The sequence below is a fragment of the Pocillopora damicornis genome, chromosome 13 (assembly GCF_964200805.1).
Source record: "Pocillopora damicornis chromosome 13, jaPocDami1.2, whole genome shotgun sequence".
NCBI classification, from domain to species: Eukaryota; Metazoa; Cnidaria; class Anthozoa; order Scleractinia; family Pocilloporidae; genus Pocillopora; species Pocillopora damicornis.
This window is the reverse complement of record NC_142682.1, coordinates 1,914,222-1,935,000: the sequence shown is the minus strand read 5'-3', so window position 1 is coordinate 1,935,000 and position 20,779 is coordinate 1,914,222. Positions and strand designations below refer to the sequence as shown.

At 37.7% G+C, this 20,779-nt stretch overlaps 2 protein-coding genes and 1 long non-coding RNA gene across 7 annotated transcripts in view; 2 read left to right on the top strand and 1 right to left on the bottom strand.

Moving 5' to 3' along the window:
* The window catches only part of LOC113677897 (uncharacterized), an 11,169-nt gene extending 9,036 nt beyond the window's left edge, over positions 1–2,133 (top strand). For both annotated transcript variants that reach the window (XM_027194753.2, XM_027194752.2), the window contains exons 7-8: positions 103–189; positions 1,055–2,133. In XM_027194753.2, the coding sequence (XP_027050554.2) occupies positions 103–189; positions 1,055–1,294 (327 nt within the window). In that variant the 3' untranslated portion in view covers positions 1,295–2,133. The remainder of the gene's footprint in view (positions 1–102; positions 190–1,054) is intronic.
* A 647-nt stretch (positions 2,134–2,780) lies between these two features.
* LOC113677860 (gamma-aminobutyric acid type B receptor subunit 2) lies at positions 2,781–20,608 on the top strand. Of its 4 annotated transcripts, none has more exons than XM_089191022.1 (19): positions 2,800–3,047; positions 3,724–3,782; positions 9,257–9,574; positions 10,187–10,324; positions 10,817–10,984; positions 11,213–11,326; positions 11,753–11,818; positions 12,324–12,530; positions 12,964–13,203; positions 13,729–13,798; positions 14,100–14,180; positions 14,656–14,806; positions 15,658–15,787; positions 16,490–16,597; positions 16,850–16,975; positions 17,979–18,311; positions 18,636–18,800; positions 19,426–19,474; positions 19,618–20,608. In XM_089191022.1, the coding sequence occupies exons 3-19, from the start codon at positions 9,350–9,352 to the stop codon at positions 19,674–19,676; spliced, it is 2,430 nt and encodes an 809-aa protein (XP_089047148.1). In that variant the 5' UTR covers positions 2,800–3,047; positions 3,724–3,782; positions 9,257–9,349; the 3' UTR covers positions 19,677–20,608. The 4 variants fall into 4 exon arrangements, with proteins under 4 accessions (XP_089047149.1, XP_089047148.1, XP_089047147.1 ...); XM_089191021.1 differs by having other exon boundaries at positions 3,724–3,923; XM_089191023.1 differs by lacking the exon at positions 3,724–3,782 and having other exon boundaries at positions 2,781–3,047.
* On the bottom strand, positions 7,284–9,031 carry LOC149034957 (uncharacterized). Its single transcript, XR_016182136.1, has 3 exons — positions 8,792–9,031; positions 8,460–8,552; positions 7,284–7,394 (listed from the first exon to the last, which is right to left on the bottom strand). It is a non-coding gene; the product is annotated as an uncharacterized LOC149034957 (long non-coding RNA).
* Positions 20,609–20,779: the final 171 nt, after the last annotated feature.

The following is a 20,779-nucleotide window of genomic DNA, read 5'->3' as shown; positions in this document are numbered from 1 at the left end:
AGCCTCTTAGTTTAAAACCACCGCTTGTATGTAAACAGAGCAAACAAAATTCTTATTTTTCTTGAATTTTAAATTGTTGTATTTCCTTATTTCCTTATACAGGAGTCATCATCTGGAGGAAGTGCATCTAAGGAACCATCTCAGGAACCATCTCAGGAAATCCTTCCTAGTGCTCACCATTTACTAGATGTAAGTCCAACCCATTGTTATTAAGTAGCTCTGCTTTATGAATATCGATATTGTTTCATCTGAGGAAAGTTCTTATTTTCTGGTGAGTATACTGCAGTGAACCATAAGTAATTTTGTGGCTCACTGAAATGTTGGGCATAAAAGGAATGCTTTATACTGTTAATACTCAAGTAAGTCCCACCTCTCCATGAGGCTCATAATTTCAGGTTTCAAAATAGCCCCTTTCTTTGATAAGCATTTTCACACTCCCCCTCCCCTCCCCTAAACAACAACTTTGGTTTTGTCCTTTTCTTTGAAACTGAGAGAATCCCTTTCATAACATATACTTTCTTCTTTCACTTTTTAATTTTCAATTAATTTACAACCTAATTATGCTTTAAACACACAACTGATTTTAGATTAAGTTACTGGCTGACTTGAATGTTAATCTACTTTAAAACTGTAAAAGAAATAAAATTAAGGAAGCCCACTACTAATCCTTTATTAACCCCCAAAGGTATCAAGCGTCTAGTTTCTCCTTACAATATCATCCCTAAATCAAAAATTGTGGTCATGAGAATTAAAGACATAATCGCCAGCCGAAAAAGGCTCTTGATTTTTTAAACAAATTCTCCTTATCAGAGAGAACAGTATGGAGAATATGCATACTGATGTTTGGGTTAAAGTGCTGTTTGGTTTCTCGTGAGATTCCCCGCCACCGTTTCAACTTATTTACACTGTTGATTTTATGAACATTAACCTAAAAAAGACTGACATAAGGTAATCTTATTACGAAGTTTTATATACTTATAGAATCTTTTAGCATGAAAGCGTTACAGTGAAGTAATTCTAATCTTGTAATATCTTCAATGTCCTTTCATTTCAGCCGGAGACAGCTTTTCAAGCCATAATGGATGAAAATAGTGTGGACTTTGTGAAGAAATTCCAAGACCTGGCAAAGGAAATATCTGGTGAAAACAACAAAGCCCCGACAAGTCCGGCCTCTGATACTACATTCCCACCACTATGCAACACAGAATTAAATGGCAGATCTTCTGATGACAGCAATAGCGACAATGGAATCTTCAAACAAATCCTGAAACAATCAAAGACGAATGTCAGTTGAACTGTCCTCGTTTTTTGCTGAGTTGCTTGTTTTGTTGGCCTCATTTATTATCCATTCAATGATATTTGATTTGTTGCCAACCAGGGCTGTGATATGCCTCGGTTGTGTTGTAAGTAATCTAGAGTCGTAATTCTGTAGCTGTGGTCGCCAGTTCACGGTTCTGATCAGCCATCTTGAACCACGAGACATAGTTTTGGACATTTCGTGCAAGTTTCTGGTAACATAAAATGAGATTCTACCTTAACCCCTCAGAGTGATAGGCATCTAATTTCTTCCAACAATACTACCCTTGGATCAAATATTACGGTTGTGAGAATAAAGGAAATGATCACAAATTCAACAATCTCTTGATTAATAGACAAATTGTCCTTCTAGGTGCCATAAGAAATGTAAAGAGATCAGTGTGGAGGACTTGCAGACTGATGTTAGGGTGTAAAGAGTTAAAGTGCTTATTTTACGGTTCTGTATAATTTATTTCGTAATTGCTAACGACGGGAACAGATTACCGAAGTTAAGGAACGCGTCAAACATGTTTTCATTTCAATGTCCTTGATGCTTTGTATGAAGCCCATTGTCAAAGTTGTCATAAATTTGTAGAAATTGTTTGTAAAAGTTTTTGGCAGCTTTGTATTAGAAATATCAGAAAATTTCATGAACTTTGATCAGTTGCAATGACAGAACAGTGATCACTTTGAGATCTGCGAGATTTGAATCGTATTTGTAATGTGCAATTGTAAGATTCGTAGTTAGGATATCTAGATCACGAGATTCTGTTCCTAACATTAGACGTGTTCATATTGACAAAATCAAATAAAGGCGTCATGATTTCACATCATGTATTCATAGCTTGCTATTGTGGTTATTTCACAAGCAACATCAGAATTGTCTTTAAATCTGAATCTTTGCCTATGTTACTTTCAGAAAGGACACGAAACAGGTACTAAACTACATTCATAGAAAATTTACAAGCAGTCAAGCTGTGGAATTGGATTTTTTTTTTATCATCAATCTGAATATGAAAGATTACTTAAACATAAGCACGGTGTAATTTCAAACCGCGAGATTACATTAGCTTTGTGTAGTGCATATTTCAGTCAGATTTTCAGTCACATGTCAATCACATTTCAGTCAGATTTTTTTGCGCGCCTTGTTCGGCGTCTCAGCGGAAAATGTGAAAGTAAGTTTTGACACTTGTGAGGCTCAATTCTTTTTTCAAATACCACTTATACCTTGCAAATCGTCAACTTGAAAAAAACTCTCCTCCTTGGCAGAGAGTTTTTGATTGAAAGTATTTAAAGTATCGACAGGAACATTATGAAATCGGACGCTTTCATTTCCGTGTACATATATTTGTTCGAACTCTTTGCACCGCGCTGTTTGCCTACGTTTTGAAACATGTTATAACTGATATTTGCCATAGTACACACACTAGTGTACATCACTTAATTAACGATCGTGCGACGTGATTAAATGTCTAGTAATTATCATATCAAACTAAATTGGTGAAAATAGCATAGTGATGTACACTAAGCTCTTCTGACATGCTTTCTTCTCGAAAACATTACTCAATCAATGAAAAATCATTCGTCAGATCGTTGATTGGTTTGTCGAAAGAAAGCTTTTAATTGAATCTGCTCAAACCACGGCCGAAGAAAAAGCGTTGTCGGGCATTATTTCTCAGTTTTAGCCTTGGAACCATTTCATTCTTTTTCGAAGCATAGCTCATGTCCCAGCCAGAACTTCAGGATATTTCGTGAGTACAAAAATAATTTTTCGCTTAACTCAACCTTTTTGTTTTCCTTTATTTTGGGAGGGGAGATTTTTGTTATAAATATAAAATTAACACAAAAATCCCTTCGATATTTAAAGATATACAAAACGACAGCCCTTTTCGTGGGAAGGAAGATTTCCCAAACGTACATTTGACCACTCCAGTGTTGAATAAGGAGAAAAAGACTATTCAGTCCTTTTGAGTGATCAATCATTTCGTAAAGTTGTGTATGTTTTTTGTAGAGACAGCGAATATCCTAAGATTCAGAATTTGCATATATTAAATTTGCAACTGTTTAAGAAGTCTTCTTTGATAAGTCATCATTATTCTGATTTAGTGCTAAACCAGCACATTTCTTTTCCGAAAGGTTTTCTAGAAGGTCTCTCATGTTTTTCTATATCTCTGTTGAGATCTTTATCAGTTCACACGAAGGGGTGGGGGCTTTTTGGAACGTTTTGATTCGTTTTGTTCACTCGCCGCAGCAAGATTATATCTTAAATGAGCCATTGTTTTGTTACATTTACCGGATGTCTGTTCTTGGCGTATGTTACATTTTTGTTTATATTTCAAGATCTTTTTGTTAAGAGAATACCTTTTGACAGTTGGTGTCGATCGTTTGATTGACTTCCAAAAATTATTTGCGGTGACTTTCTAACAGCATTGAAAAAGAATGTGACGTTGCGCTCTCGTCCACTTCAAGATTTCACCGATAAACTGGTAAATATGTATTTCTTTTAAGAAAAACTGTATGTCTATTGTTTTTTTTTTCGTTACTGAGAGACAGAGATGTTGTTTAAGAATCTTATATTAAGAGGCATTTGGATCAGTCATCAGGCAATTTCACTTGTCAACAAAAAGGTGAGTAAACAAACGAGCAAACCTTAAAATCTAGTTGACAAGTGATTACCTTGACCCCACACCAGCAGATTTGCCGGTTCTTGGGTTTTCGCCATGTCATGTCGGCTCTCAAACAGGAAGGCTTCCGGGCCAAGAAAAAACTTGTCAAATTTTGCTATCAAAACTGACATGAAAAGCTTGTCAAAGGAAAAAAGTGATGGAAAATTCGCAGGTGTGAATGTAGCTGAAAAGTTTTCTTTGATTGATCAGCTCATTAAAATTAAGCGCAAGTGTATGTCGCAAAAAGACAGAAGATTATCAATTTATTATTCGATCTGATAGAAACTCACTATTATTTTCCTCTTTGACCCTACTTTCAATAGATTTATCATGAGAAAAAACCGAATTAAAAAATTTCATATCTTCACTCACTGCCCGAACTTTATAATGTATTACTCGCGTTTGGAAGTGTTCAGTATCATTTGTATCTTTCATTGTGTTTGCATCTAATATGTATCTATTGAAAACCGCATTAATGAAAGTAAAGGAAATGGCATATGATGAAATAAGACTTTTTTAGGATGTCACTAATATTCAAATTCAGAAGCTAATTTTTGATGGTCTTTAACGTTAACGTTGAAATTCACCCCATGGACAGTTTAAGATAACAACTGTGCGCATCCAAATTTACTAGGGGCACAGTCAATGATCAAGAGTCACCGATGTGAAAGTTTATAGAGGAACGTGTATTTACCATTCTTCTTCGAATTTTATGGAAACCACCTTGTGTTTTATCACTAGCATTCATTAAAGAAATTGATTGATCTCTATTTAGTGCAATCTCACAAATCTTTTTTATCTGATACATTTTTAAGTTTTTCTTGCGTTTCATTGGCCTGATACCTGATATAATGAAGCATCAGTTGCGATATCCTTGAAAAAAACTTTTAAATACGGAAAATCTAAATCAAATTCTTTACTACCAGTTTATAAACAACTCCTCTCTGATCATGCTCTTAAAATATCGCATGGGTTAGTTGATTTCTCTGACCTGAAAAAGGTGGTTTATTTTGTTTTTCTTGAAACCATAAGGTGATCTCTCATGCAGGCGAGCACTCTGTCGATTTTGATAAGAAATGTCTTGTATGCGTTTCCTTTTAAATTGATCAAATTGAAAGCACGTCATTTATATCGTAATCCTGTTTGCTTACAAGCACAATTTAAATTGTAACCAGCAGGGTAGTGATAGAGTATAACCCATTTGACAATAATCTCGTATTAGAAGGTAGGATCTCCGGCTGATTTGTTTCCTGTTTTTAGTCGATTGGCCTACTGACATCCATTAATTTTTAGTTAAAATATTGATGTGTTTGTCGGCTGTGGCAAAAAGGTTATTATGTGATCAAAATTTACATGTTTAGGGTACAAATTACGACCCAGTAAAAGTGATGGTTTTGTGTATGTTTGACAAAGTATGCAAATGTATTGTCAGAAGTCTCTCGCATGTTGGCCATTATCGCGAAAAGGGGTAGGAGATTGTAGGAAACATAAACAAGATCCTTGCGATTTAGGACTGAGTTAGGTTGGGGTGGTGAAATTGTGAAAGACACAGCAGGTTTATAATTTTCATCCGTAGAGTGAGCCATTTGCGAGACGTTCAGTACCTCTTCTTTGAAATTAACGAGAGTGTGTGCGAGGCGTTTGAAAATATATATTTTTTTCTTACTCAAATACAATTCGTTTCACAACAAAGGTGTTAATTTCAGCCTCCCTTTGAAAGTGAGTGCTTTTAGACCTCGGAAATAAAGCCGAACGACTCTCATAAGCCGACAGGGTCCTGGCAAGAATTCTCACACCAATCCTCACCGAAGCGTAAGACTGCCTGAGGACTGCCTTAGGACTGCCTTAGGACTGCCTTAGACACTGCACGTGATCATAACAGGGGTATCAAAACGAATAAATAGCAAATGACAGAAATAACACTTAATCTTATTTTGGAAAAACTCTTTTCTCACGGAAATGCTTTCCAGCAAAGTTCAGCGTTTGAAAGTTAAATACAGATTTTTTAAATCGTTACTATCGTTGATAAGAAAAACACTACAAGAAAAAACGCCATGTAGAAAGGTCTGCAAAATCAAAAATAAAAAATAAAAATCTAGACGGGTTTAAGTTCAGTTGAATGATGTAAATAAATAAATAAATAAATACTTTTACTGTTTATCTAGAAGCTTTTGATCAACTCGGACTTAGGAATATTCAAGTTAAAAGAGTGCAGGCCAAGCAAATTTCAGAAGTTTCTTTACATTTTTACCATAAGAAGGCTTTCTTGATATTTCCAACCCAATTACTTTGTACTCTGAAATGTATTTGAAGGCAGGTGGCCGTCACGCAATTTCCCTGATTGAGTATTGCTGTAGCTAAAGGAAACGAAAAACTAATTGTGCGTTAAAGGTTTTTTTTGTCGCAATTTTTGTCTAGAATGTCCTGTGTCTCGCCTTTGTAATGACGGGTTATTTAACACATCAATTGAATTCAAATTGGAAATACAGTTTATATTTGGAGCATACAAAACAGTGATCAGTTTGCTTTCTATGGTCGTTTTGTATAGTTGTAAATGAAATCGATTAGTTAAACCGGATCCCTGGTACATCTAATTAAAGATTAGAAGGGACAGATAAAATTGATTGGAACTTACAGCGAAGAACAACATTCATGTTAGGAAGGTAGGAAAAACTTACCGACTAAATCATCATTTTCCCCGCTTGAAAATTTCTCGGTAAAATTGCGGCCTCTTTTGACATTACTTTGAAGACAGATGATAATAATAAGACTTTGGATTTTAATGTGCATGGCTAAATAATATCCCTTTTGAAATGAAGGCTCATTTGTAAACAATAATATGTAAGAAAACTAGTTAGCCTGATATTGCGGCGTGTTTTAATTGTTCTTTCCGCATTTTCTTCTTTGGATAATAGCTTGAAATTTGCTTCCAACTCTCTGAGTGAGCTTCCAAGCTATGATGATTTTTACATATGATCGAGCAATCCTATTGTGAAATACGGGTATGAAACTTTGAGAGTGCGTGTTATGTTATTTACCGGCTGAGTTATTATGTTGCGTGTTGTTTTGCAAGTTACGTAAGTTTCAATTAATAATTGATTGAAACTGTCAGGTCATCTCGCAGGACTAGAAAAACATTACTTTTTCTAGACGAAACACAAAGACGGTGTCATTGACTGAGAAAATATGAAAATTATAAGTGAACCGCGGGTTTAGAAATGAATATGAAAACAATTTTCGTAGTAATGAACACCACTTAAAACAGTACTAAAAATAAAGCGTGAAAAAAATGAGGCCTGTACGTTATTCGAACCATATTACCTCTATCGCAGTAGCCAGGAAAGTGATGATGAGTTGACTTGTTAAAATTAATATAAAACTCAGTCGAACCCTGCATAGTTCCTTCACCATGAAATTACTCTGGCTTGGAGACTGCAAAGCAAAAACAAAATACATTTTTCTGAATTTTCATTACTAATTGGCCAATGCATCTTTAAGAGCGTCTTTCGACAAAGATTACAGATCTGTAAACTTGGCGTAAATCTTTTCGTCACACGTCAGTATTTCATTTTACAACTGGGATTTTCAGCAGCTAAAAAATATCAGAAAGGGAGCTTGCAACATGATCTTGAATTCTCATTGGTCGAACCAGATGTTATCAAAACAGCGTTGTTTTTCCCAAATGCTGTTTTTCTGTGATTTTCATAGGCTGCTTTCACACAAGAGCGGGGCAATTAAAAGAAAACAAACTTCTTTGTTTTAAGCCGTTCTGTTTCACTGTTATTGGTTAAGATTTTCTCTATAAATAACAAACTGAAAAACAAACTCACCTTTCACCACCATAAATTTGCCAAGTAACTCCTGTCAGGTGAGTGACTAAAATTCAGACTTTTTCGGCGAAAGAAATTTCTTTTCGAGCTTGTTATCCAATGCGTTGAAATTCATTAGTAGTGCTTTAAAACTTACATTGTCAATCAGAGATTGAAAACTAATTTTAAAGCGAAAAAATTTGATCTCTTAGACTAGCTGCGGGACAAACTATCTCTCAGATAATTCATAGAATAGATTGTTGCAGTCATTTCAATCAAATGATTTAAACATGATCAACTCAAAACAAATCACTATTTAATGACTGTAATGTTATCGTTTTGGTCATTTGCTCGAAGTTGGTATTGCCAAACTTTGAAAATTTCACTCGTGAGAAAAGCTGAATGTCAAATAGAATGTTCGAGAGAAAACCAGCCTTCTGGCTGATGCTTTCTGATGGCTTTCTTTATCGATAAAATCTTCAAAGAAAATCACAGTTTCCCTAATGATCATGCAGAAAAAAACATTTTTATTGATTTGGTTTCGTTTAGATAACGCGAAATGCCTAATGGCCATCAGTTAAAAGATTTTTACACAATAAGATACGAAATTCTCCAAGTTTTGGTTTATGTGTCTGTCTCATGCAAAATCGAGACTCCGTGTTTACATTTTTCATCGGACCAAACTCACCGCATGGAAATAGCAAAAAATCAAACCAACAATTGATCAGCGTGGAAAAACCAACAGCTGTGTGATCTGTTTCTTTTCCAGTTTCCTCCTTTCCTTAAAAAGAAACAACACAAAAGATCTACTCTTCTGTTAGTTCAGTTGGATTATATTTAATGCAACCGTTACTGAGTTTTATTAATGCTACACAAAGAAAACTAGTGTATTGGAAAATGATTGGTAATTTGACAATGTGAGAAACGTACAGATCTCTAAAAACACACGTGGTTCTAAAAGAAATTCCACATAAGCATGGCGTAAAAATTGGCCAAGAAGAGGCTAAAAAGGGAGCATACCTTTGAGGTGTTCTCGAAAAGTTAATTCTTGAAAAGATCGCTCCATAGGCCAAATCGCCTCGCCAGCTGAACTCTGCCTGGGATGATAATTATCGCAGAAAATCTTGCTGAGAATTTTCTAATGTTTGAGCTGAGCGGCCGTCGCTTCAATATGCGAAAAAAACAGGTTTTAAAGACCGAAGAAGAGATGAAAAACAAAACAGAAGATATATGCAATCCAGTCGTGAACGCGCGAGGAACTCCCCTAGAACCCAGCCGCAATCTTTCCGGGAACCAGCCGGAATGCCGTCGGCATGTTGTCGGAAACCCGAAGGGATCCAACCGAAATCTCACCGGGAAATTTTCAATATGTTGTCAGGATCCTTTCAGGATTTTACATGATAGTTAGAGAATGTATAGTCTAATTTCATGAGTAACGAATCAATTTTTAACTATACATATGCCCTCGGTGTTTTAAACGAACAGAAAACGAACTACCACTCTACAAGCTGCGATTCATAAAGGGTAGTGAAGTGAAATTGGAGCCAGGGTGATTTCTTTCCCGAGGGAGCGGATCAGATGAAGCTTTTGTCGTCCTTGATCTTATTATTGCTGCCGTGCCTAACTCGGCCCAACTTTCAGCGGACACCTGTCTACTTTGGAGGCTTCTTCCCTCTAAGTCCTAACAAAGCTTCAGTACCAGGACGGGCACTTCTGGCCGCAGCAGAAGTGGCACTAGATCACGTGAACAAGTCTGACATATTACACGGTTATGAGCTGCGCATGATTGTCAAAGACTCAAAGGTATCGCGTTCAGTTCAGTATAATCTTATAGACAGTCTTCTATCTGCGTGTGACATCTAAGGCTCGATTTCCGCCGCTTCCTCGCGTCCAGTCTTCTCTCCTACTCGTGGGTTAGGGGGGAGAAGCGCGAGCTCATATTCCCGAACAGCGGCTGGTAATCGAAACTCCTGACATCTTCATTGCACCAAAATGTTGTGTTGAAAAGTCAATTTTTTCTTATGCGGGCAACAGATCTTATTTGAACCCAAGTTTCAATACGTTTTTACATATAAAATTATAAAGGATTCTTAGGGCACGAAAAAATAAGCCCAATTCTTGAACTTCTTGTGCATTTTCCTTGATCTAAGACTAAATATACCTCGTGTGCATCAGTTTTTGTATCATCCATGTTCCTGGTCTTTTCCCGTTCGCCAAAGGGTGAATGAAGGGGAGTGGGGAGGGGGAGGAGGGAGCTGTTAGTAGGCAATAAATTCTGGGAAACTGAAACAAGACTTCTTGCATCCTGACATTGTAACATGCGAGTCTTCTGCAGTACGCCTCGTTTCAGCTCAGTATTTCCTTGCATTATTGTCCTATGGTTTTATTGCTGATCATGTTGAAATTTCTCGTCAGTGTGACCCTGCTTACACCGCCAACATGTTCATGGATTTGCTGTCAGAGCAGCCAAACTGCTTGATGACATTTGGAGGAGCGTGCTCGGATGTCACTGAAATATTAGCAAAGATGTCAGCATACAGGCATTTGGCACAGGTCTATTATTACACCTACAATTTCATCAAGGAACATCTTATTTTAATTTTAGGCACTCCGGTTGAATTTCGGAAGACTCCGTCGAATTTCAGTCGTTTTCATCCAATTTCGGGGGCCTTATTGGTCTTTGTGAATATTTTTTAAGCAGAGAATGGTCTAAGAAGCGTAAGATCAAAAGCACCTTATTTGAAAATATCAAGACCTCACAATCTTGAATCGAATTACTACTACAAATTATAGAAAGTACCCCATGGAACGCTGGTTTTTGTTCAATAATGCAAACGATGATTTTCTTGTATTTGCAAATGCGATGGAAACGATGCAAAACAATGTTTTCTTAGAATTGTGAACAAACCTCAATGTGTGTACTCTAAAATGACAAGAGAGATCTCCGTAATAAAACTACTCGCACACGCAGTTCAAAACTGTTCGATGGCTGGAAAAGGTATGACACAGGTCATATCTAATCTCTTTTAAATACTCCCATTGCAGATATCTTATGCCTCCAGATCGCTGGCCTTATCAAATCGTGAGGAGTTTCCCACTTTGTTTCGCGCTCTTCCGTCCGAGTCCGCGCGGAACCTGGCTCGAGTGGCTTGGATAAAACACTTCGGCTGGGAGAGGATTGCTACCATGTTTGAAAAGACAAGCACTGATCTGGTAAGAAGATAAATAATTAAAAGGTTTTGGAAAGTCGCCCATCGTCTTCAGTTTATTTTATTACTTCCGTGAATTCTGGAGCGCAGGTTAAATTTTTGTAACAGGTGTGTTTATGATACGACAACAGCAGTTCTTCCGTTAGTTACTCCGAGGAACCTGCTGAATAACTTGAATGGTGGGACATCTACCTATTAGCGGAAATGCCTTAAAATTTCTTTCTTCTTTAAGGCATCGCAATCCAATAGTCAGGTCATCAGGGAATTGAAGGAGATAAATCGAACAATTCTTCAGTCTGAAGAAATTACAGGACAGCACATTGAGCTTGACATAATAAATCTTGTGGTAAGTCTGTTGGTTGATTGGAGCCTTTTTCGATGTCACAAAATCAAAACTAAAGAGATCGCCGCAGCCAATCAGAAGAAAGGAGTCTCCCTTAGGAGTCAATGAAAACTCAAAGTAGAAACAACCAGATTGCCTAAAGCGCGGGAAAACGCGGGCGACCAAGTCGTGACTGGTTATTGTTTTGCATCTGATTGGTCGACAAATCGGCGAAAGTTTTTTTTAGACCAATCGCAGAGTGAAGTAAAGCAAAGCCAATGCAATCCCAGATTACTTTGGACCCTCGCTAGAAAATAGCTCCATCAAATTAATTTGAGTCTTGGTTTCCTTCCCGCTCATAGATTACAGTAAAATCACGGTTTGCGTCTGGTACCGCTCATAAGTGTCAGATTGTTTCATCATTATCTATCATTTCATATTGTGTTTTAGAAAAACGACGCCAGAATCATTGTTGGAACATTTTATGAGGCCAAGGCGCGGCACGTCTTCTGTCAGGTAGGGTATACTGAAAAAATTCCTCGTGTTTAGTCAGCAAATATAAAACGGTAAACAAAACAACCGACGTGACTCACGTTACGGTAAGGAACACACCAGTTTGAGACCTCCAAATAAGAACGAGTAATCGGCCTTTGGAGCTGGCAAAAGTGAGTGACTAAGTTTAGCGTCTGATTGATAAAGAAACTTTTCACAACTAGTGCACTTTTCCATCGAGTGTCATAACACCAAAACCAAAGTAATCACAATGGTAAATCTGAAGAAAGAAAAACTTTCAAAGCCAATGAGAATTCATAGTAAAAACAACCGGTTTTGCATTTGATTGGTTAAGAAAGTAGCGCGAGTTTTCTGGACCAATCACAGAGCGAAGTAAAGCAAAGCCGATACAATCCTAGATTACTTTCGACACTCGACTGAAAATGGCTTTAGGGGAACTAGTTTTCTTTTATTTTATTAATTTTTTTGAGGTTCTGTCTTAGCAAGTTAAAAATAGAATTTATTTCAGGCTTACAAGTCAGACCTGTATGGAGCGCGCTATGTCTGGATTCTGATTGGCACTTACTCTCACCGCTGGTGGTCGGTCCCAGACCCCTCCCTGCGCTGCACTAAAGATGAGATGAGGAAAGCTGTGGCCTACACTTTTATTTTTAATAACCAGATATTCGTGAGTGAAGACAAAAAAGAAGCACAGAGTAAAACTCTCTCGGGATTGGTGAGTATCTGACTAGTATTAACCCAGATATCTTTTAAGTAACCACACAACTTTTTTTTCAAAAATCCGAGTCTTACCTCTACCCCACAAAAAACCGAAGCCACAGTTGCAAAGTTCTAAGAGGAAGAAGTGGAGTTCTTCTGAGATGCTAAGATGCTATCAACAACTATAATCCCCCAGGTACTGGCCTAGATCCCGTGGCTAAAACCTATTAAGGGGTAGATAGTGAGTAACGTGAGTTGCCTATAACACTGCGTGGTTGTACATAAAATAAAATGACGATCATTTATTCGAAAACAATTAGATTTTTCGCTCTCAGGCTTCCTTTTCAACTATCACGCGATAGAAATCTTGATCTTAGAACTGATATAATTGTTAAATACTCTTCTGCATGTTTCTAGCAGTTTATCATCTATTTATTTTCACTGCTTAGACAACCGCCCAATTCTACAAACAATACAGAGATGTTTTACAGAAGCTGAACGTGTCTTCCGCGCCTAACATCACTGCCTACACATATGATGCTCTGTGGACGGTGGCTGTCGCACTGAATAAATCCATTCCTAAACTGGAAAAAATGGGTCTGAGGTTACAAGACTTTTACAAAAATAAAACTGAAATGACAAAGTTATTTGTACGAACACTTCAAGATATTCACTTCCTTGGGGTAACGGTAGGTCTGCTCCAGTCTGTATTCGTCACTTATTGTATTTGTTAATGTAAGACATCTTACAATAACTCCTTTTCTTGTCATAACTTGTTTTCCCACCCGATGAAAGGTCTTCTGATTATTTAAATCCTTCGAAGTTATTCCATCTCCGTTCTTTTCCTTTAAAGCAAGCTCTCCAGCTCAAAGCAACAGCTCTACTTTTTTCTGTAAATTAACCCTTCCTCTTGACATAAGCACCGCATCTCCTTGAAAGCTTGTCCTCGCTTCATGTTTTCTTTCGGGTCGGTGGGCAGGGGTCTTTTAACAAAGGGGAGAGGGTTATTTTGGCCGACATCTCATGAGAATTTAGCGGCTCGCCAGGGTGTTGTACTGTTATGAATTATTTATGTCTCATTCCGAAGGGGGAAGGGGGGGTTTGGATGTGTCCTAAACCAACCTGCTTCGCGTCGTAATTAGTCGTCGTAAAAAGACAACAGATTTGCTCTCCCTTTTTCACTTGCATTCTTCTCTATATCCGTCCCTCCTCAGGGAGAAGTTGCTTTTTTCTCTGATGGTGACCGATATGATGGTTTGGTGGAAATACTTCAGCAACATCCAGGTAATTTTCGTTTAGTGCTGCCGCCGCCAAAGTGTTTACTGCTTCATGCATCAGCGTGCTTTTGTCGAGATATGGAGCGCACGGAAAGTTTAGAAAGCACGAAAAATGCTCTACTCATGCTTCTTGAGGTCTCTCCAAACTTTCCGCGCGCTTGATTTTATCGGTAAACGCAAAGAAAAAGCATTAAGCTATAGTTTAAGACTATTTTCAAAACAGTGGCCTAACCACGTTACAGATAATTTATCTCTGCATCGCTTCAATGCGTACAAACACGTCCTCAGCGTGCACTATTTATTTGCAGATGGTCATGCTGTACGTGTCGGTTGTTATGATGCATTCGCCAAAAAACTACAACTGGTGGGAAAGGGAAATCTGTGGCCAGGTAACCGTGTTAGAAAGAATTTAAATTTTATCTGAGCATATAGCTTTGGTCAACTTCAACCAGCTTTTTCTGATTTTTTTACCAATGATAAAAGAGATAAAAGTCTATTTCCTTCGCCCCTCCAAATCTATTCTAATACATTCTCTACTCAGTCAAAATATCAAATGAGACTCGGGAAAAGTTCGATCGTCTACCCTTTTCCGAATAAGGAGACAAGAGAGAAGCTTGGAACTGGGTGGGAAGTTTTTGATCAGGAGTGTTTTTTTTTATGTTGAAGCTTGGGTTTCATCACGTTTTTTAAGTCTTCAAAATGAAATTCCAATTCTTAGTGATCCCGAAGTTCTAGCCTTCTAGGTAAGAGTTAATAAAAATAACTGTTATCTTCTCTCCCTGAATAGTCATTAAGAGCCATATATGACTGTGATTACATGAAATAAGCAAAGATTACATTACATATTTATTTTTGCATTCACAGACGGTAAAATTCCTCTTGACAAAACTATCACCGTCACAGAATTTATGCAAATTCCCGTGTGGTTAATCGTATTAAAAAGTGTACTGAGCTCTCTGGGAATTGTATTGGCGCTGTTTTTTCTGGGCTTTAATTTGCGCTACCGCAAGAAAAGGTTAGTGTCTAAGTACACTAAACTGATTTTAAAACTTGCTTCTCTTACAAGGAGGTAGTGTCACTCAGATGTGACTCCCTACAATGTTGTTTAAGTGCTGGATGATTTCTGGGAAATAACCTGAATTAGGGCCTCTTCATCAGTTGAGCTTTTCGTGCAACCGGGCTGGTCCTGTGGGCTGAACAGAAATAAGAAAGTTTGAAATCGAGTTCTTGTCGTTAGTAGGCGTTCTAGCATCCGATACTGACCGAAAAAACACCTGTTCTAGAGTCTTAGATCCATTTTGACCCATTTCTTACATGCATTTCTTCTAACTCTTCTTGTAAGTTCTAAGAAATTCGTGTGTAATCAAACAATATTCCTTTGGCGATATTCATCTTTCTTCTCATCATTTTTCTGCTTGATTTTGATATTGTGGGTAGAAATTTAATTATTTTCTTCATTCCTAGGAGAAAAAGTGTGAAGACAGCTAAAACGATTCGTGCTTTTTCAATGTTTTTTTTTTCTTTCGTCTCAGAAGTCATATTACTTACCTTCATTCCGTTTGTAATATATTAAGAACTACCTTCAATTCTAAACAATTTTTTAGGCTGTACTAATTCACCTAGCCTGTTCCGGGCGTTCCGGTAATAAAATGGAGCGAAATAACAAACGGCACGTTAGAAGCTTCAGAGCGAAAAAGAAGGAGGCTTTTGCATGTCGGGTAGCGTAGTCCATTACGCAACTCGACCCAGACCCCCTCGTTTCTTTACTCCTCCGCCAATGTCATGCCTTTTACCATGGCGCTTAGTTTTACTATCTGGGACAAGCTAGGATTTGCTTTGATTTTCTATTCTGTTTATTCCATGCAGGTATATAAAACTGTCGAGTCCAAACCTCAATAATGTTATATTGCTTGGTGGCATTCTAATGTACATAACAGTGTTTTTGTACGGGTTTGATGGAAGACTTTCGCCCCTTTCTTATACCTACGTTTGTAGAGTGAGTATTGCCAAACTCGCTGAATACCGTGAATAATTACTCTAAATTTATTTTTCGTAAAAAAAAATCCTAGTCAGAGAGACAGCCAGCTCGTCTGTTCTTCAGTCAATTTAGTATTAACAACCGAGTTGATAATACTAAATTACCCTGTTATACTCTCCCACCGACGCAGCACTAAAGTTTCTTTAGAAATTTACTCCCTTAGTTCGTTAGTCAGTTTATTGTTCATTTTCCCCCTTCATTTAAACGTTGATTCGCTCTTTTCGTTTTTTCAATCTAAAATTAGTTCGTTTCTTCGGTTTTAGTTTGTTGGTTAGTTAGTAAGCCAGGGTTTCAGTTAGCGAGTGAGTGAGGGAGTCAATAAGTGGGTCAGGTAATAAGTGAGTTAGTTAGTAAGTGGGTCAGGTAATAAGTGAGTTAGTCAGTAAGTGGGTCAGGTAATAAGTGAGTTAGTTAGTAAGTGGGTCAGGTAATAAGTGAGTTAATCAGTAAATGAGTGGATGAGTTTATCAGTCATGGTTCATTAAGTCGGTTGGTCTACTGATTAGTCAGTCAGTTAGTCAATCAATCACTCAGTCGAGTTGTCAAACAGCTTATCCATTCGATCAAACATTTGATAATTCATGTATTCGGTAGTTCATTCATTCATTTAGCGAATTTGGTGTCAATTTGATAATCTGTTCTAATCTTCTTTTTTCATAGGCACGATTCTGTTTACTCTCTCTTGGATTTACCGCAGGATTTGGTGCCATGTTCTCCAAAACTTGGCGTGTCCACCAGATTTTCACGAACATCAAGAAAATCAGAAAGGTGACAAAACAACACCAACAATGACAAGCAAAACAACAACGACAACAACAACAAAAAAACAAAAACATTTTTCTGAGCTCCCAGATATTAATCCAATTAAACGCCTACAAAACACACTTTTAATCAATCCCTTAGGACTGCTGCGATAACAGGGTGTGAGATACTTATTTCATAGATCTGCAATGCGTACATAGTGTAGGAGGCGCCTGCTAATTGACCGATCTAATAGCATTTTTTTTCTGTCCCCTGCAGGTAGTCCGTGATTCCGACCTGTTCCGCTTGTTAGGAGCGCTAGTGTTTGTAGATGTTCTGTTACTTGTCACGTGGATGTCTTTGCATCCACCGAATCGAAAAGTAATCGTGAATGAAGGAGCTCAGGTAAACGACGAAAGTAGAATTCCCAACTGAAATGACCTCTCAGTAGTAGCCTATTTGGTCGGTGGGAAATCTGGAACCAACACTACCGAAAGTGAAAAGAGCCGTTAGTTTTAGTAGTGTCGGTTCCAGACTTTCCACGATCTTATAAATCTGCCAAAAAGGGATGAGGTCTGGGTACGATATGAAAGAAGTTAAGCAAACGGCAAAAATTGCATGCATTTCTTGTCGCCTGCTTTCAGCCCTTTTCGCCCTTTTTGCGTTGATATTACAACATTTGTATCAGCAGTAAAAAGGGCGATTTTTTCTGTTTATTTCCAAAGTTAATTTTTGAATTTTAAGAAAGGTGAGCAAACACAGAGGTCATTTTTACATCATTTAAACTCTTTGACCCATGGGAGTGATTAACATCTAATTTCTTCTTACAACATCACCCCTGAATCACACATTAGGGTCACGAGAATAAAGGAAATGATCACCAGCTTAAGAAGCTATTGATTGTTAAGACAAATTCTCCTTGTCAGCACCTTAAGTAATGTATGTAGAACAGTATGGAGAATATGCATATTGATGTAAGGGTGTTAGTGGTTAACTTATGTTAAGCAAGTAACAACAGCAACAACCGCAAGCAGAAGTGCGACTGAAAAGAACGATGGGTAGCTTCGTCAATCATACATACAATGAAGTCAGTTCTTTCGTCATGGTGACTGTTCTTTGATCTTCATGTTCATTTAAAGCTTTTTCCTTCCTTAACTCTTTTCTCTCTCATTTACTCTTATCAAGCTTTCCTTTTCTCTCAGATAATTCTATTGCTCTCTCAGTTTTTTTTTTCTTGTTGATTGTGCATGCAAAATCCAACTCCCTTAATAGGTGTGTTCTTAAATAGTTGAATACCGAGCTTAATTTTGACACAAAAAGTTAATTATCAGAAATATAATTTAAAACTTATCTGAATTAACTCTCGTCAGCTAATGCAATATCCATACCTTGTGATTTAAATTTACAGATTTCTTACGATCGCGATCACAAGACTGTTCTCTGCCGTGAGGAATGCGAGGGGCCCCATTTCACAGTGTGGATTATTGTGTTCTATACTTTTCACAGCCTTCAGCTCATCTTCGGTTTGTTCCTTGCATTTGAAACACGCAAAGTTTCGATTCCAGCACTGAATGATTCTCGTTTCATCGGTATCAGCGTGTATAATGTGGTCCTGCTTTGCGCAGTTGGTGTTCCTGTGTCTTTCTTCACGAACAGTCATCCCACTGTCAGCTTTTCACTTATTTGTGCCGTCATTTTGTTCTGCACCACGCTGACACTTGGAATTCTGTTTATACCTAAGGTAATGTACTAAAAACTCTCTTAAATATTTTGATGCTCTAGGGTATATTTTAAATTGAGTGTATTGCCATTAAGTGTCGTAAAAAGCAAACACAAAGCATTGGCAACGGTCAGCGCGCTTTTTATTAAAGTTTAGTAAAAAAAAACTGAAGTTGTAACGACATTTACCCCTGGGGCGCCAGTGAAAAATGCTTATTCAGGAACTCGCTCAACTTAAACCAAACTAAATTCAGTTGGATCGCAATTGGGGAGTTAGAAATGGTGGTGAGTGCGATATGGTTTCTAGACATTACTTCACAATCGCGTTCTTCTTTCTCCTCTTCAGGTTATCCAAATATACAAGGACCCGGATGGGAATCCATTGAGGCGAGGTGGCAAACAGTCCAGTGCTTTTTCTCGTGGTACACAATTTACGCGGTCTTTGGAAGCTATACAGAATCACGCCATGATAGAGGAAGAGAACAAGGAGTTAAGAAAGCAAGTTGAGGAGGTGAGTTTTTCTCGTAAAATCATCATCCATTGAGCGCAGAGAGCAATCCAGGACTGCGCTCATTTGTTTTGACTCACTGCATTCTGTAATTGGTCCATTTTTCATCCCATTCCCATGCATCTGCTTTGACCTCTCATAGGTTCCTTGTGATACTTTCCTTTGTTTTGATCGTCCATGGTAATAACTCTGGTTTTTTAACATTTTTCGTTTTTTCATTTAATCAAACTCGTGCCCAAATCTTCCTTGGGAAGGTCATTCAATACTGCAAGGTGCAAGCACGAGAGAGATCTGGGACCGATATCGTGATATACTTTGAAAATGGGAAAAGTATGTCAGGTCCCGCGTAAGAACTAAAAATTTGCGACAAGAAAAGAATATTATTAAGTGTTTGAGAAAAAATTGGTGGAGATGTGAAAACATAGGGGAAATATTTCTGTGTAGTGTACTCCGCGCGCTATACGGATAAAAAGGAGAAGCTTGTTTTTTCCTTAAGTCACCAAAGGGTCCATTGTGAATGATTTGATATGAGGGGCCATGCCTTGTGCCAAGGCTTATGTTCTTTCTGAAAATTAGCGAAACGTCATCTTACGTTTTATTACAAATACTGTTTTCTAACTTGTAACAGGCGAAGTCCATGTTGTCAACGCAAAATGATGAACAGCAACAAGCCAATGGTACGAGGCTTTCTTTACTTTTTGCGCGCTTTTCCTTTGCTTCGTAAGAAAGGGGGAGAAGCGGTGAATATCATTTAAATAACACGATAGACGCGAGAAAGAACTTGCACATTGCAATCTAACTTCCTTCTTTTTTTCTACAGCTGGAGATGAACTTGAAGAGAATGGTGCGAGATCAGACACTGCGGAGGGAACGTGCTAGATCTCGAGATAAAGAAACAGAGGAACTGCACGCTCTCTTTGGTTGCCTCCCACAGAAGGCGCACCAAGGCGGATCGAACTTTAAGAGGTTTTCATATGAAACAGTCGAGGATTCTTGGAAAGCGCAAGAACAGGGTGATGACGGTATTTTGCAGACGGAAGAAACGAATTAAATGTAGGACTGAGAAAATAGATGACTCTCTTCGGGAGCTTTTATGTTTCGTTTGGAAGTTGTCATTAGAAAGAAAGTCGGGAGACTGCTTTTATGTCAACAAGAGAGAGAAATTCGTTTTCTCTTCTACATGTGCTATTATCTGTTCGAGTAACAATGAAAGAATGCCGATATCATTTTCCATCACTATCCTACATCGTAGCGCATGGTATTTTTTTAATTCATCAAACTGCATCTTCGACTTTTCTTTGCCAGATATCATAAAGATATCCCGTTTCCCATTTTCTGTTTTCTTTTCTAATAGAATTACGGTGAAATTAGGCCCATTTGGTGATACCTCAAAACAAACTTACAAATTTCCTTAATGTTAACGGGTAGTGCAACAGCCACCTGATTGTCTGTTGTTAGTCCAAAATTGTCCTTCACGCCGGAACCGGCCAATCAGAGAGACACTAATTGAATGCGACACTGCGTCATATAATCGAATATTTGGTCTGTGCATTTGTTTTCCTTTGCTTCTTTTCAAACGCAAGTAGTAATGTTTTAAAGAATAATTTGCTATATTTTCCAGGCAACATCAAAGTGCCTGTCTCTCAAATTATGTGATGAAACTAGCAAAAGAAAGCGATATTTTAATACAATTGTGTCGAAGAGTTATTAAATATGAAGACTTTTTATCATTTATTATAATGGACATTATAATGATATTTCTATCCATTTAAACTTTTGTGTCTTAAAAGGAACAATAAAATTGAAACAATCATATCATTTGTGTGCAAATGAAGAAGGCATAACGTATTTGTACCGTGGTAATAATCTTTTGTATATTAGCCTCCCATGCGAGATCATCCATCGCATGGACTTCTCAGGTATCAAGGCGCCTACCTCTGTACCTGTTATCTCCCAGAAATGAGTCTTCTGTGTTTGATCAA